The 14,063-nt window shown below is 36.7% G+C and overlaps 1 protein-coding gene across 4 annotated transcripts in view; it reads left to right on the top strand.

Annotated features, from left to right (window-relative positions):
- The first annotated feature begins 203 nt into the window (after window positions 1–203).
- Atosa (atos homolog A) overlaps window positions 204–14,063 on the top strand; it is a 98,314-nt gene continuing 84,454 nt past the window's right edge. The window contains exons 1-2 of one of the 4 annotated variants that reach the window (XM_071608277.1): window positions 204–376; window positions 1,551–1,667. In XM_071608277.1, coding sequence (XP_071464378.1) covers window positions 1,652–1,667 — 16 coding nt within the window. In that variant the 5' untranslated portion in view covers window positions 204–376; window positions 1,551–1,651. The other 3 variants (XM_027924901.3, XM_071608276.1, XM_027924895.3) reach the window with 3 other exon arrangements.

Below are 14,063 nucleotides of genomic sequence, written 5' to 3'. Positions count from 1 at the left end.
TCCTGACTGGGCGGGCGGGCCCGCCGGCGCCGCCACCTCTGGCGCCCTCGCGCCCGCCAGGCACTTGCACGGAAAACCGGGCCCGCAGACTAGAGCCCCCGGGCGCGCGGCGGCGTTGCTATAACAACCAGGCGCCCGCGCCGCAGAGGCCGCCGGGGAGGAAGTGACGAGCGGTGGGTTGGCTGTTGTTGGGACACGTGACCCAGGCAGTGTTTTGACAGGGCAAACAGCAGAGAAAGAACTGGGCGAGCGAGGGGGATCCAGAGCTGGGGCGCCAGAGCTAGCGACAGCGGGCGGGCGAGGAGCTGGCAGAGGCGCGGGGCAAGCGGGCCGGCCGGGGCGACAAGCGGGCGAACCCCGGGGCCGCGGGGCTTGGGTGCGAGTCGGGCAGGGCGAGGAGCTGAGGGCAGGGAGCGGAGCGAGGCGTCGGCTGAGGCGGGGGTGGATGGCCACAGGGGCGCCGGGGAGCCGAGTCGGGCTTGCGGTCTCGGACCCCCATGGTCCCCTAACGCAGCACCGGGGGCCGCTGCGCGCCACACTCGGTTCTCGCCGGCCCTGCGCCTTTTGGAGCCTCGGGTCTGAGGTGGGAGTGTGATGTGAGCTGCTGGACTAGCGGCGGAGAGAAGTGCCAAAAGGAGGAGGTATTGGGACGGGAGAAGTGAGCGAGTTAGTCAGCAGAGGTCTGCCGAGGGAGTCGAGGAGCGGGCCAGCCCGAGAGCGCCATGAAAACTACTCTCCAGCAGGGAGAGGGGCAGGCGCGGCGCTCGGTGCCGCGGGGCTGAAGGAAATCCGGGGCCGCGGAGGGACGGAAGGGGCCCGCGGCGAGCAGGCTGCACAGAGCAGTGGGTGAGCGAGCGCTCAGCTGTAAACACCTTCCTTGGGGGCAGACCTCAGGCTGGGCCACGTAGGGACGGGGTTTGTAGAGGGCGACCCGGGACAGTCCGGGAGAGTTCGTTTGAGCTGGGAGCTGGGGGCTGGGCGCCAGAAGATGACTCGAATTTCTTTCAGACCCTCTTATTGTGTAAACTTGGCCGCTGTTGCCTCAGGAAGGCTAGCCAGAGGGTAATTACACAGGTGAGGCCGGGCGGGGCGGGCGGAGCTCTTGGGAAACGCAAGGGTCCGGAAGAGTTTCCAGCCCCCTGGCACCAGGTGGAAGAATTTATAGACCAGCATTGAGGAGGTACCACTGTTCCCAGAAGCATTTTTTTTTTTTGGTTTGGTTTGGTTTCCCCCTCAAAGGGGTTGGTTAGTTTGTGTTGCTTGAATCTTTTTCTTCTTGCTTGTACCTCCGGGATATAAATAGACCTTGCTTTGGTTCGGAGACGCTGTGTCAGAAAAGGACACCTTGGCCTGGAGAGTTGAGGGGCGGGGAGAGGGGTGCTCCTTCGGGAGGAGATGGGGGAGACCATGCAAAGAGTTTTGCACTTTTCACATCTGCCGATGGTGCTGTCAACAGTAGTTTGTACCACAATAGGCCTAACTTAACAGTATTCTTGTACAGTCCTGATGTTAGAGCAGGACCAGTTTAATTTTATTTTGATCTCTTTTAGCATTTTGAAAACTAAGTAGAAGCCCTCGAATCAACAGTGAGCGCTTTGAAAGAACCCCCAAGTGTATTTCACAGCACTCTGGGTGGAAATTGGATGTGAAAATGAAGCCAGACCGAGGTAAATGATTTATTTAAGTGGACCTGTTTTTTGTTTTGTTTTCTGTGTCTCCTTTTAGACGTGTTAACCTAATTCTGCAGCAGGATCAACTATTTCTGTATCATATGTAATTATCTGTTTCTGTGACAGATTCCAGCTGGTGAGGAAAAGGAGGACATATGGAAGAGAGGGTTAGGAGGGGAGGACAGTTCTTCAAAAGTGCTTGTAGAGCAGTAGTTTCAATAGAAAATTTAGTGTATGTTAAAAGGAATTAATCAAAAATAGCATTTATATCTGTTGCCACAATTATTGGTATCATTTTAGAGTTACAGTCATTCACTTTTAGGTAAAGTGAATCAAACTTCAACTTTAATGATATTTACAAGATTTTTAAACAAGCCTTTTAAGCTCTTGCGAATTTGAACTTGATAGCGAACATTTAAGATTGTTGACAACTATTATTACGCTTTCATTAGCTGATTTTTTTGCTTTAAGCAGACTCCAAAAGATTGCAAAGTACTCAAACATTCTATATATCATATGGACAATTAAGGCTACCAAAATTCCTGGTGATAGGTACATGCTGCTTCCTTTCTAAACCTGTATTTTCAGGGCTTAAAAGAATAATATTTACACTGTGCTTTTCAAGGACTTCAAAGGGATTATCAGTCTTCTGATTAATGGCAAGGACCAGATTTAGATGTTTTTAATGTAGTTCTAGGGCTTTTAGTCAGCTATGGGTTTGATTCAAAGGAACACTGTAAAGAGGGGATTATGATATTTGATAGTTAGACTAGGTCACAGGGTTCCTTCCAACTCTGAGACTTTAGGATTCAAAATAGTATTTTATCCTATGAATTAGATGATTACTTTAAAAAGATATGTATTAACAGGCTATTTTTCTGTTTATAAGTAATTAGACAAATTGTCTAAAACATTTCTTTGGTCATAATATCTATTAAAATGCATTAGAAGCAGACAAAGACATATTTAGTGGCTTAAATTAATTTTGTTTAGAATCAGGCAATAGCTAGGTATGTATGAAGTATTAGTAAGTATATTATTATTGAGCAGGTTGCTTGCTTACAATGTGAAGTTTAGATTTTTAGATTACATTAGTGACTTTGGAAAAATGGCACCAAGGTCAGTAATTGCATCTCAGAATAAACAAGCAAATAAAATCAAAGTCACTATTTGTTTTGGATTGTTGTTAAAAGTTGCTTTAAAGTCATAGCAGTTTTAAAAATAGCATCACATATTTTAGGCTAAACTAGTGCTAAACCAAATAAAATACTTAATTATACACCTGAATAGATAAGGAGGGAAAATAAATTGATTCATAAAGATTTCCAAAGAGCTCAATTTAGTGTATGCATGTAATCCCAATTACTTGGGAGGTTGAGGCTCCAAGAGGATCTCAAGTTCAAGGCCAATCTTGGTGAGCAATTTAGTGAGACCTTGTCTCAAAATAAAATAAATGATTGGGGATATAGTGCAGTAGTAAAGTATTTTGCCTAGCATGTGTAACATCCTGGATTCAGTCGCCAGTACCACACATACAAAGTAATAATAATAATTTTAAAAATTCCAAAGAAAGCGACACCCCCCCCCCCCTTAAAATTTTGTCTTACTTTAGTATTCTCAGGAAAATGATGGGATTACAAATTTAGTATTGATTATATTCCATAATAATAAATGAAGTTTTTTAAGCTTACAGATTTTTGGACCAGGACCCAGAGTAATTAATATCTTTTACTTAGCAAATTAGTACAAAAATACTGAAATGTTTTTCATAAATGTATTACCCTTACTATGTGCAATATGATCTTCTATTTTCTGTTCTTTTTCACTTTTTAAATTGCTGGCTGTCACAACCTATTGATTTTGAAAGGCATAGTTGTAGGCTTTAGCTAAAAATACTAATACATTGGTTTCCAAGGAACTATTTCATGAGTGAAATTTCTAGATAACTTAAATATCACTCCTGATGCCAGAAATATTTTCCTTTGTAATCATGATATATTGAGAGATACCTAAAATATTAATGGTCCTCTGCCCTTTTCTTATAGAAAGAAAAAGAATTTGCAGAGTCAATGTAATTTAACGTTTAGTTCATGATAAAAGGACACTGCTGTGAGTTTCAACTTTTTGCTGGATCATAATCTAGAGATGCCTGAAAAAGATATTTAAATTTATGAGATTTTTTTTCTAGCTTGAACTAGTCCAGTTTATCTAGCTTAAACTACCAGATTATTGCTTGCATCCATCTATCTATCTATCTATCTATCTATCTATCTATTTATCTATACTTACACATACATATTTAGATTTGTGTGATTTTTATATTCTCTTGGTATCAACAGTTTTTGTTCCTATAATGCTTATTCTTGCCTCCTTTAATTTCCTGCTTTTAATCTGTGGACTAAAGAACTAGATAACCATACTTAATATTAAGTTTTTTGTAAAATAAGTAAATAATAGAACCTCTCAAGTATTCATTCAGAATGTAAGTATAGATTTTAATATAGATGCTCAGATATTTGCTTAGTTGAATACAGCTGTGCTTCAGGGAGTTCAAATTTCTAAGTGTAATTGGAGCCTCTTATCTTATGATTGGGTGTGATAGTTGGCTAATAGAAACAATTTAAGTGGGGAATCATGGAAAAATATAGCAACCTTAACTTTTTCACCTGTCTTTTCATGTGAGCTTTTCTTCTGCTGCTTCCCTCTCCCCCAATGTTGGGGATTGAGCCAGGGCTTCTCACATGCTGGACAAGAGCTCATGCCTAGCCCTCAAGGCTCTTTTTGAAAATGAGATAGGGTCTGAGTTTTTTTAGAATTGGACATGATCTTTCTTGTATAAAGCATAGCAACAATGTACACCTAAAGTTTCTAGTTTTGTTTTCATTAAGGTGTAATAAGACTTTTCCAAAGCAAGGGGTGAAATCTTATATTTTTAATAATTTCAAAGTTTTAAGATTTTTTACACACAATTTTATCAGCACATTATAATTCAACAGGAATTTGTTTTTGGAAAGTAGGAATTTATGTTCATCATAAATATTGAGGCTAGGGATGTAGCTCTGTGTTACAGTGCAGTCTTAAAGTGTGCAAGGCTATGGATTTGTTTCTCAGCAAAACCCAACCCCAACCCCGCAAATTGTGTTTATCAAAATGTACTTTTCCCAAAGCATTAAATTTAGTTGTCACAGAAATAATTTTTTTGCCCTTGTTTCCTTGGTTTATTATAATAGTTATTATTAATTATAAGTAGAATGTCATAAACAGATTTATAAGGAAGAAAAGACCAGATTCTTATTAAACATGTAACTCAACTAGTGGAAACAGAAGTGTGCAGGCAAGTAGAAAGTACCCTTTAGCCACTGGTGTTCAGTATCAGCAATGTCTGTCAGTTTGTTTTTATGATGGATGTGCCCTGGTCAATTCTGCCAGTTAATTAAGTGAAGGTTAGTTAGGAGATTTTCTATTCTACTTTTAGATAAGATGTTAGTGTATGGAACAATGGCTACATTTCACAGTAGTCAATATAGTCAAATATTGTCAACATATTTTAAGGTTAGAAATATTTTTAAAAATTTTAGGCAGTTATATAACATTACTTGGGTAATGCTGCCAACTGTGAGTCTCTGATGTTATCATTAGCACAGGCTTTGGAATCAGACCTGTGTTTATATACTTTCCATTACTTGCTTGCTATGTAATCTTTATCACATTAATCTTTATCTCAGTGTCCTTGTCTATAAAATGGAAATGATTACAAACTCCCAGTTATTAGAATAAAATATGACAGTAGTTGACATTAAAAAGTATTAGATTAATATCTTTTGTATGGCTAATTAAAACATTACAGATGCTTGTATGTTAGTTGCAAAATATACTCAACAGAGATAAGAAAATAATCTAATGTAATAACCTAACACTATTTTATCTTGTTTTACATTCATTGTATTCAGTCTGCCAAGGTCAAGCAGATTTAGTAGACATTTAATATACAGTTGTCTGAAAAAATATAAAACCTTAAGGATACTTGAATGTATGTATAATCTATTATTTATATTGTCATTTGCTTTTATAATTATAGCTTAATTCTGTATGTAGGGGTGATATGTATGATTGAAATACATTTTCTGGCAATAATTAGATTTTTAAATGGTGTTAACTGCTGACTAGGGCCGGGTAACTAGAGAAAGAAATCAAACAATGTTATTCTACCTTGGACTCAAGGATGTACAAGTTGGGACCTGTCCTAGATATATTAATACTGAAGGCCCAGTGTTTCAAGAAAAGTCTAAAATGTTATTTGTGTACAAATAATTAAAATAGTTCATATTATGTTATAAATATATGGAATTTCTAATCTTATCTTTAAATGCTCCCTGAGCTTATCAAAACTTATGAAAGATTAAGAACCAAAATTTTTAATTATCCAGAAGTTAATAATTTAAATATACTATATCAATTCATATTTAAACACCCAGTCATGATGACTAAATAAAACCTGTTAGTGCAAAACCTGTTCCACAATCAAAATGCCAAACAATTTACTTTCTTTTTCTTTTGCATGTGTGTGTGTGGTTAAAACTGAGAGGAGTTCTCTCTTAGTTTTTTCCCTCTTTTTATTATATTACAAATTTTGGTATTAGGCTTAGTATTACTGTGGCTTCTGAATGTATTTATGGCATAATATAATCCTGTTAACTTCAAATGATTCTTTCCTAGGTATGTGAAATAGGAGGAAGATAAAAGGACTAGAAGAAAATGGCAAGGGCATTAGGTGCATTGCTTACTTCTTGAGAGTAGTTCATTGTTAGTTTATGTAAATCAAGCAACAGAAATGATAGATGTTGGAGGAAAAGAAAAAAAATGTTGACTAGATTTAAAAAGACTGATCTTTTGCTAAATTCCTAGGTAGAGGTAGTAGTGATAGTATTGGTAATAACAGCTAATACTTAGGCATACCATGTACCAGACATGATTCCAAATGATTTGTATATGTAATTCTTTTAATCCTCAACAATTACTCAAGAAGTAGATGCTGTTGTCATCTTCGTTTTATAGCTAAATGAAACTGAGTCACTGGGAGAAGTTTGGTTTCTTTTCCAAATTTACACAAATAATAAAAGGGCAAGCCCAAATTTGAAGTGAGCTTTGAGTATCTTAATCTTCTGATTGGTAGCAGTAAATTATCTTAAAGTATTGTATGATAGTGTGACCAAAGTGGTTTAAAAATAGGCTTGAGGAATACTTAGCTCAGATATTTGATGAGTATTGTGATCTTAGAAAGCTACTTATCTTCTCTTTGTTTTGGCCTTTTCATTTTTACAATGGAGGAAGTAATGGTACCTTGGATTAGTGTTATTTTGAGAATTAAGTTAATCTCTATAATATACTTTGAACAGTGGCTGACAGGAAGAATGCAAATGTGAGCTGTTATTATTTTTGGACATTTTCTTAAGAAGAAGCCAATCATTTAGTGAAAGCTGAGGACGACAAAACAAAGGGACTAATTTAGCTGCACATTTTGTATAGTCATTGTAATCTCAATTTAAAAGCTGGCTACTGTTTGTTGGCCTGCCATCCATTTATATTGATGAGTCTTGACACATTGGTAGTTGTTAAATAATTACTGGCTGAATACAACTTGAGATTCAGATAGTAAAGGGGTTCAAATAGAGGTACCCTATCTATGTCTTCGCCTATCATCCAGTAAGAAGAAAATGATTTAGTGAACTGAATAATGTCATTTCTTTGAAGAATGAGAAAAAAGATAATTGGAATGTAGAATTGAGACCCTGTGTATATAAGAAGAGTGACTTAAAATTCAATTATCTTCAGAATGTGAAGAAACCCATGGTGTCTGAGCATTTTGCATTGTGAACAAGTAATGGAAAAAGATTTAGTTGTTGAATAAAGAACATTTATGTTTATTCTTTTGCCCTTCTCATCTTTGTATCTAATCCTTCCTTCTGAGGCTAAGGATTTTTAAAATTTGGAATAACTTAATACTGACTTTTTTTGTAATGAAAAGGAAAAAATTATTAGACCTGGAAACAGTACTTCTTTCTTAGAAGGTAAAGCAAATTTGTAAGTAGTTAATTCTGTCTTTGCTTAAATGGGTGAAAAAAATCAGAGTAGTTCCTTGATTATGTCAGACTTTCTTATTAAACTGAAACAGATGGACTGGGTAAAAATGCCAGTAACTAATCAAAGCATTAAGCTAAGAGCCCATGTATATATCTAAACTCCTAGCAATAATCTGAGTTGAGCTTTCTTGTATTTCCTTTCCCTATGAAAGACAGTCATCAGGTAAAATTATAACAAGGCCTTTTTCATCTCTTTCTCTTGCCTACCATGCACAGCCCCACTAAGTGTTTGATTACCACTTAGGGTCTTATATATGCACTATTCCTTCTGCTTAAAAATACTTTCTCCCCAGTCATCATATGGGTAGCTCTTTGTCATCCTTCCTATGTAGGCTTAAGTTTTTCAGAGAGGTTTACTCTATGTATTTTAAGTGTTCAGTTTATCTTTTTTCCTTATTTATTGCCTGTCTCTACAACTAGATTTGAAGTTCCACTGGCCAGAAATCTTGTCTCTTGTTCACAGCTGTGGTTTCATCACCCAGGAAAGTCTTGCACATGGTAGGCGCATTATAGGTGCATAAGAAGTGCTTAATATATATTTGTTGAATGAATGAATGACTAGCATGCCTTTGTGTTTGTACAGTAAATAGGAATAGCAGCAAATAGTTAGTAGTCATTTATTATTTCACTGATACCAACTGGAATTCTACCAATTTAGGGATTTGCTTGACTTAATGAACATTAGACTGTTATTACAACTTTATACTCCATTCATTTTCAAATACACTTAAAACACTTGCCCAGCCAGGTGCAGTGGTGCACACTTGTAATCCCAGTGACTCCAGAGGCTGAGGCAGGAGGAACACTAGTTGGAGGCCAAGTTTGAGGCCAGCCATAGCGACTTAGGAAGACTGTCCCCCCTGCTTCAAAATTTAAAAAATTTTAAAAAAGGACTGGGAGTATAATTCAGTGGTAGAATGCCCTTGGGTTTAATCCCCACCCAAAAAAAAAAAAAAAAAAAAAAGGAGATGTAGTCCAGGGGCAAGCTTTGCCTTCTACATTTTATCCCTAGTACTACCAAAAATAAACACTTGCCTATAACTTAAAGAAATGTTGTGTTTTTTAATTAAATTCCCATTGAATTGAAATTAAAAACTCTAAAATAAAGAATAGGAAAAAGCTGTTTGGAGTCAGTTGTCTCCGTTTTGTATATATACACACATATATACATACATACATACACACACACACACACACATATATCTGATTCAAAAATGATCCATTCATAAACATTTGCTGGAAGCTCACTGACCTCTCTCCATTTGTTCCTATTGAATTTACTGCTGTTGCTGTTTCAGAGGGATGGGAAGGGAAGGATGGAGAGAGCAATTAAATTGTTAAACTTCAGCTTATAAGTAGAAGAAGTTAAAATAGGATATAATAGTAAAGAGACTTAAAGGATTTAGAGTTTAGATTTGTGACTCATTCTATCACCTATTGGTTTGTGACTTGGTTCAAATCCCAAACCTATTTTTTCATCTGTATAATGTACCTGGCTCAGAATGTTGCATCTGAGTTTCAGGTGAGATAATGTGTCAAAGAATTTGTAAGATGTGAAATGCTAAATAAATGTTGACTAATTTACCTTAAGGGTGGTGTCATTTTTATTGATGAACAGAGGACCATGGGTTCTTGAAAATAATCAATTAAATTTTGGGGTCTCTCCATCTAAAAATATCTATTCACACAATGAGCAAATTCTGGTTTTTTGAAATAAGGCATTTGAAATAGAGTTCTTAACCATAAAAGGTTAAGAATCCTTTAGTAAGCTAGTCTGAAAATCTAGCTATAACTTATGTTACTTATTAAGTTTGAATATTATTGATCTTGTTATCCTGACTGAAATTATACCAACTAGAGATTTATTTGGATTAATAAATATATATTTGATTATGTTTTTTGAATAGTACTGAAATAATGGACATATGTGGTTAGCTCATATGGTTCCTTTTTTTGCATGATGGTAATGTAAGAAGACTTAAGACCCTAAGTCTTTAGGATAAAATTTAGCCTGAAATTCTAACTTCAACACTTATTAGGCAAATGACCTTGAGAAAATTACATAGCCTGTTGGAATGATAGTTATTTTTTGCTGTAACACAGCAAGCCTTGTGGGAAAGGTGAACTGAGAACATAGGGTGTGTCACCTAGCATATGCCTAGCACAGAGTAGGAATTTTGCCTAGTTCAATTTTCCTTTACTTTCAAGGATAGATGACTTAGAACAGCTCTTCTGAGGAAATGAGTATTTAAATACTCTCTTAAAACTAGTTGTGCTAGATTTGGTGGTGCCCAGCTGTAATCCCAGCAAGTTGGAAGGCCGAAGCAGGAGGACTACAAATTTAAGGCTAGCCTCAGCAACTAAGCAAGACCCTGCTTCAAAATTTTAAAAAATAAAAAAAAGGGCTGGGAGTATAATAAAGTGGTAGAATGCCCTTGGGTTTAATCCCCATTGTCTTAAACACACACATATACACAACTAGTTGTAATAGATATATGAGATCAATAAACCTTTGTTACTGTCAATTTTTTTCTTCTGCAGTATGCAAAATAGAAGAAATCAAAACCAGCATTGAATTACATAGTCTTTCCTGAGAATGCAATGGGAGAGTGAAAAATAGGTAACTGGGGTTATAAACAACTACTTCTGGGTGATAATACACTATAATGAGCAGTTTAGAGTTGCATTAGGGCAAAGAGATTGGAATAAGGGTAGATACTAGAAGGAGGTTGGTGGAAAATATAGAATGGTGAGTTGTTACCCCAAATTACCCTTTTCTTTATTTCAGAATATTACCTGGTATTTATTTAGTGCCTGGAGCATGGCCCTTCTGCTTCTGTAAACCCAAAATTTATACTTGTTTCATGTACTGCAAGTTATGGCCATTATAGGTTAAGAAACCTTTAATAAGCTAGTCTGAAAATCTAGCTATAACTCAGGTTTCTTATATTCTAAATTTGACCATTATTCAGATTTAAAAATGTATATTGGTGCGCAACTATAATTTGTATTTGGGGATTAATATTTTTAATTTATAGGAAGTTTCCATATTTTATTTTCCCACTTACCAAACATATTCTTGACTGCAATAATTTAGTATTAATATCTGAAATCAGGCCATTTATAAAACTTTATTTTAACATCTAGAAAATTCTTTTTTACATTTTGTCATCTAATAAGCAATTTTGGGGATTCAGTTTGGAGATAATTTCTAAAGCTTTAGTGCTTGTGTCATCATATATGTGAATTTGTCCTCATGATATTTGTGTTCAACTGTAGGATTTTATCAGTCCTTGGTTTTCTACTATAGCAAGGACTGAGCAAAGGACAGAGTAGGTTTTTATGAAGTTAAACTCTGACATTGATTTCCTTTGATTCATCAGTATTTCAGTTTGGTAAAAAAGAAACATTAGGGCTGGGATTGAGGCTCAGAGGTAGAGCACTTGCCTAGCGTATGCGAGGCCCTGGGTTCAATCCTCAGCACCACATAAAAATAAATAAAATAAAAACAAAGGTATTGTGTATAATTAAAAGAAATAAATATTAAAGGAAAGAAACATTATGCTTCCATGGATGAGTAGAATTCAGATGTACTATGTAATGAATTTGGATTTTTATGGCATTAGAGATATGTAAATACATATATCATAGTCTGGCATGCTGGCATGTGCCTGTTATCCCAGTGGCTTGGGAGGCTGAGGCAGGAGAATTGCAAGTTTGAAGTCAGACTCAGTAATTTTGTGAGGCCTAAGCAACTTAGTGAGACCCTGTCTCAAACTAAAAAATAAAAAGAGCTGGGGATATAGCTTGGTGTAAAGTGTTCCTGGGTTTGATAATAAGCACCAAAACAAAACAACATATTTAGTTTCAACTGTAACATCCCAAATGAATATTTATCCCCCAATTTTTTTGAGATCTCACTAAGCAAAGTTATGGTTAAATAGATACAGTATGTGTCATTTAACATCACATACAACTCTTTGTCTTACAACAAATATGTAATCTGAAAACGGTATGGCTGGCTTTGTATAAGCCATTGAGCTAAAAATTTTTTCTTTTCATTCAATAGTATTTACTAATGAAGTATCCTGTGGTAGGACCTCTGAGATATAGGTTGTGTTCTTTGCCCTATTGAAAGTATAATACAAGGGGCTGGGGATGTGGCTCAAGCGGTAGCGCGCTCGCCTGCCATGCGCATGGCCCGGGTTCAATACTCAGCACCACATACAAACAGATGTTGTGTCTGCCGAAAACTAAAAATTAAATTTAAAATTCTCTCTCTCTCTCTCAAAATATATATATATATCCACTGCCAAATAACACTGTAGTGCAGGTACCTTTTAAGTGAATACTCCCTATTCCTCCCACCCTTCCCTATTTACACAAGCTGTCATTCACTTCACTTAAAAAAAAAAAAAGTATAATACAAGAAGGAAGAAAAATATAATGCAAGACATTTGATAACTGAATGAATGGTAAAAATAATGCCTACTATCAGAGTTCATAGGAAATGATTAATTTCTGCTGGGGAGATTAATTTCAGGGCAAGAACTGTCTTTTGACAGAGGTAGCAGCTGTATTGAGCCTTAAAAGACAGGTATGATTTGAATAGATGAAAATTTAAAGAGATTAGGGGTTTAGGTGACTGAAAGGACATTCTGAGTTATGAAGTGGAGGTGGAATTCATTTGTCTAAGGAATGGTGAGTTGAATAATGTAAATCGGAGGGCTTGCTTAGTAATAGGAGGAGATTAGGGTTTTGAATGTCAAACTAAGGAGATTGAACTTCATTCATTTGACAGTGGGGCACTATTAAGTACTTTGGTATAATTAAAGGGAGTCTTATGGAAGAATAATTGTTTATTTCATTTCATCAAAAGCCAATACAGGAATATTAAGTGTTATCTAGTAGTCTTAAATTCAATCTTTTAATTCTCAGAATTACATTATGACTTGCTTTTATAAAAATTATCTAACACTGATCTCTGCTTTTTCTTCTTTATGTATTTTTCCTTTGCCACCATTCTTTGTTTAGGGCAAGTGAAGGATTGGTATTTCCTTTTACAAAGGCTTTTGAGAATATTAACATGGTATTCAATATTAATAATACCATGTCTATTGTTTTATGACGCTCTGGTCAAAGTTGTAAACTACACTATTATTTTAAAGTAACTGTGTGTTACAAGTAGAATGAGCCAGGCAGGGTGGCTCATTCTGAGATTACATGCCTTTAATCTCACCTACTCAGTAGGCTGAAGCAGAAAGATCACAAATTTGAGGTCAGCTTGGGCAACTTAGCATGACCCTGCCTCAAAAAATAAAAAAGTAGAAGGGAGACAAACTCAGGGTAAAATTAGGGATTCTTTTTCTTATTGTAGACAATTGCTGGCCTGGCAGAAATGTAATAAATTCTTTGGAATTAGAGGCCTTAGTACGCACCAGCTTCATGTGAACTATTAGAGTGAGAAAGGTCTCCACAATATTGATAAGCTTCCCTAGCTGTGTTAAGGAAAGATGGACATTTGTCCTCTCCCCTCCCCAACCAGAGAAACACTTTTAACCCAAGTTTTAAGAAGAAAAAATCAAAAAGTAATGAGGCTTATGTAATATATCTCAGATTCCTAGTCTTAGTTCTGTAGCCCTGTGTAGTAATCACCAATCTTTTTGAACATCATTTGGCCCATCTAATAGTTAGATGACTTCAGAGATTTCTTTTTTTTTTTAATATTTTATTTACATTTTAGTTTTTGGCAGACACAACGTCTTTGTATGTGGTGCTGAGGATCGAACCCGGGCCGCACCCATGCCAGGGGAGCGTGCTACCGCTTGAGCCACATCCCCAGCCCCCTTCAGAGATTTCTTTAGGTCTAATATTCTGTCCTTCAGAACTGCTTTCTTTAGTATTGTGTATCTGGGCATGTCAGTCCTTACATTGGCCCACTAGCTACTAGTTGGGGTAAGGAACATACCTATGCTTTTGAAGAAGTATATTCATGTCTTGGTAATTATTGTGTTGAGTGAATGCTGATCCTGGAGGCATGCTTCTGTAGTCCTCAGGTTACATAGTGGTACAGATTAAATTTCATTGTGAAGAGCTCAGAACATGAAAATGCTTTTGTTATTCTGAAATTACTCTCACAATCATTTTATTGTTAGAAATCAGAGTTGGAAAGGTCCTTAGAGAGTGTGAATCGCTCTCATTTTCACAGTTGAGAAAACAACTCCTAGAGAAAAGAAAGAACCTGTCCAACTAC

Source organism: Marmota flaviventris, chromosome 2, assembly GCF_047511675.1.
Source record: "Marmota flaviventris isolate mMarFla1 chromosome 2, mMarFla1.hap1, whole genome shotgun sequence".
Taxonomy (NCBI): domain Eukaryota; kingdom Metazoa; phylum Chordata; class Mammalia; order Rodentia; family Sciuridae; genus Marmota; species Marmota flaviventris.
This window is presented reverse-complemented; position numbering and strand designations above follow the sequence as displayed.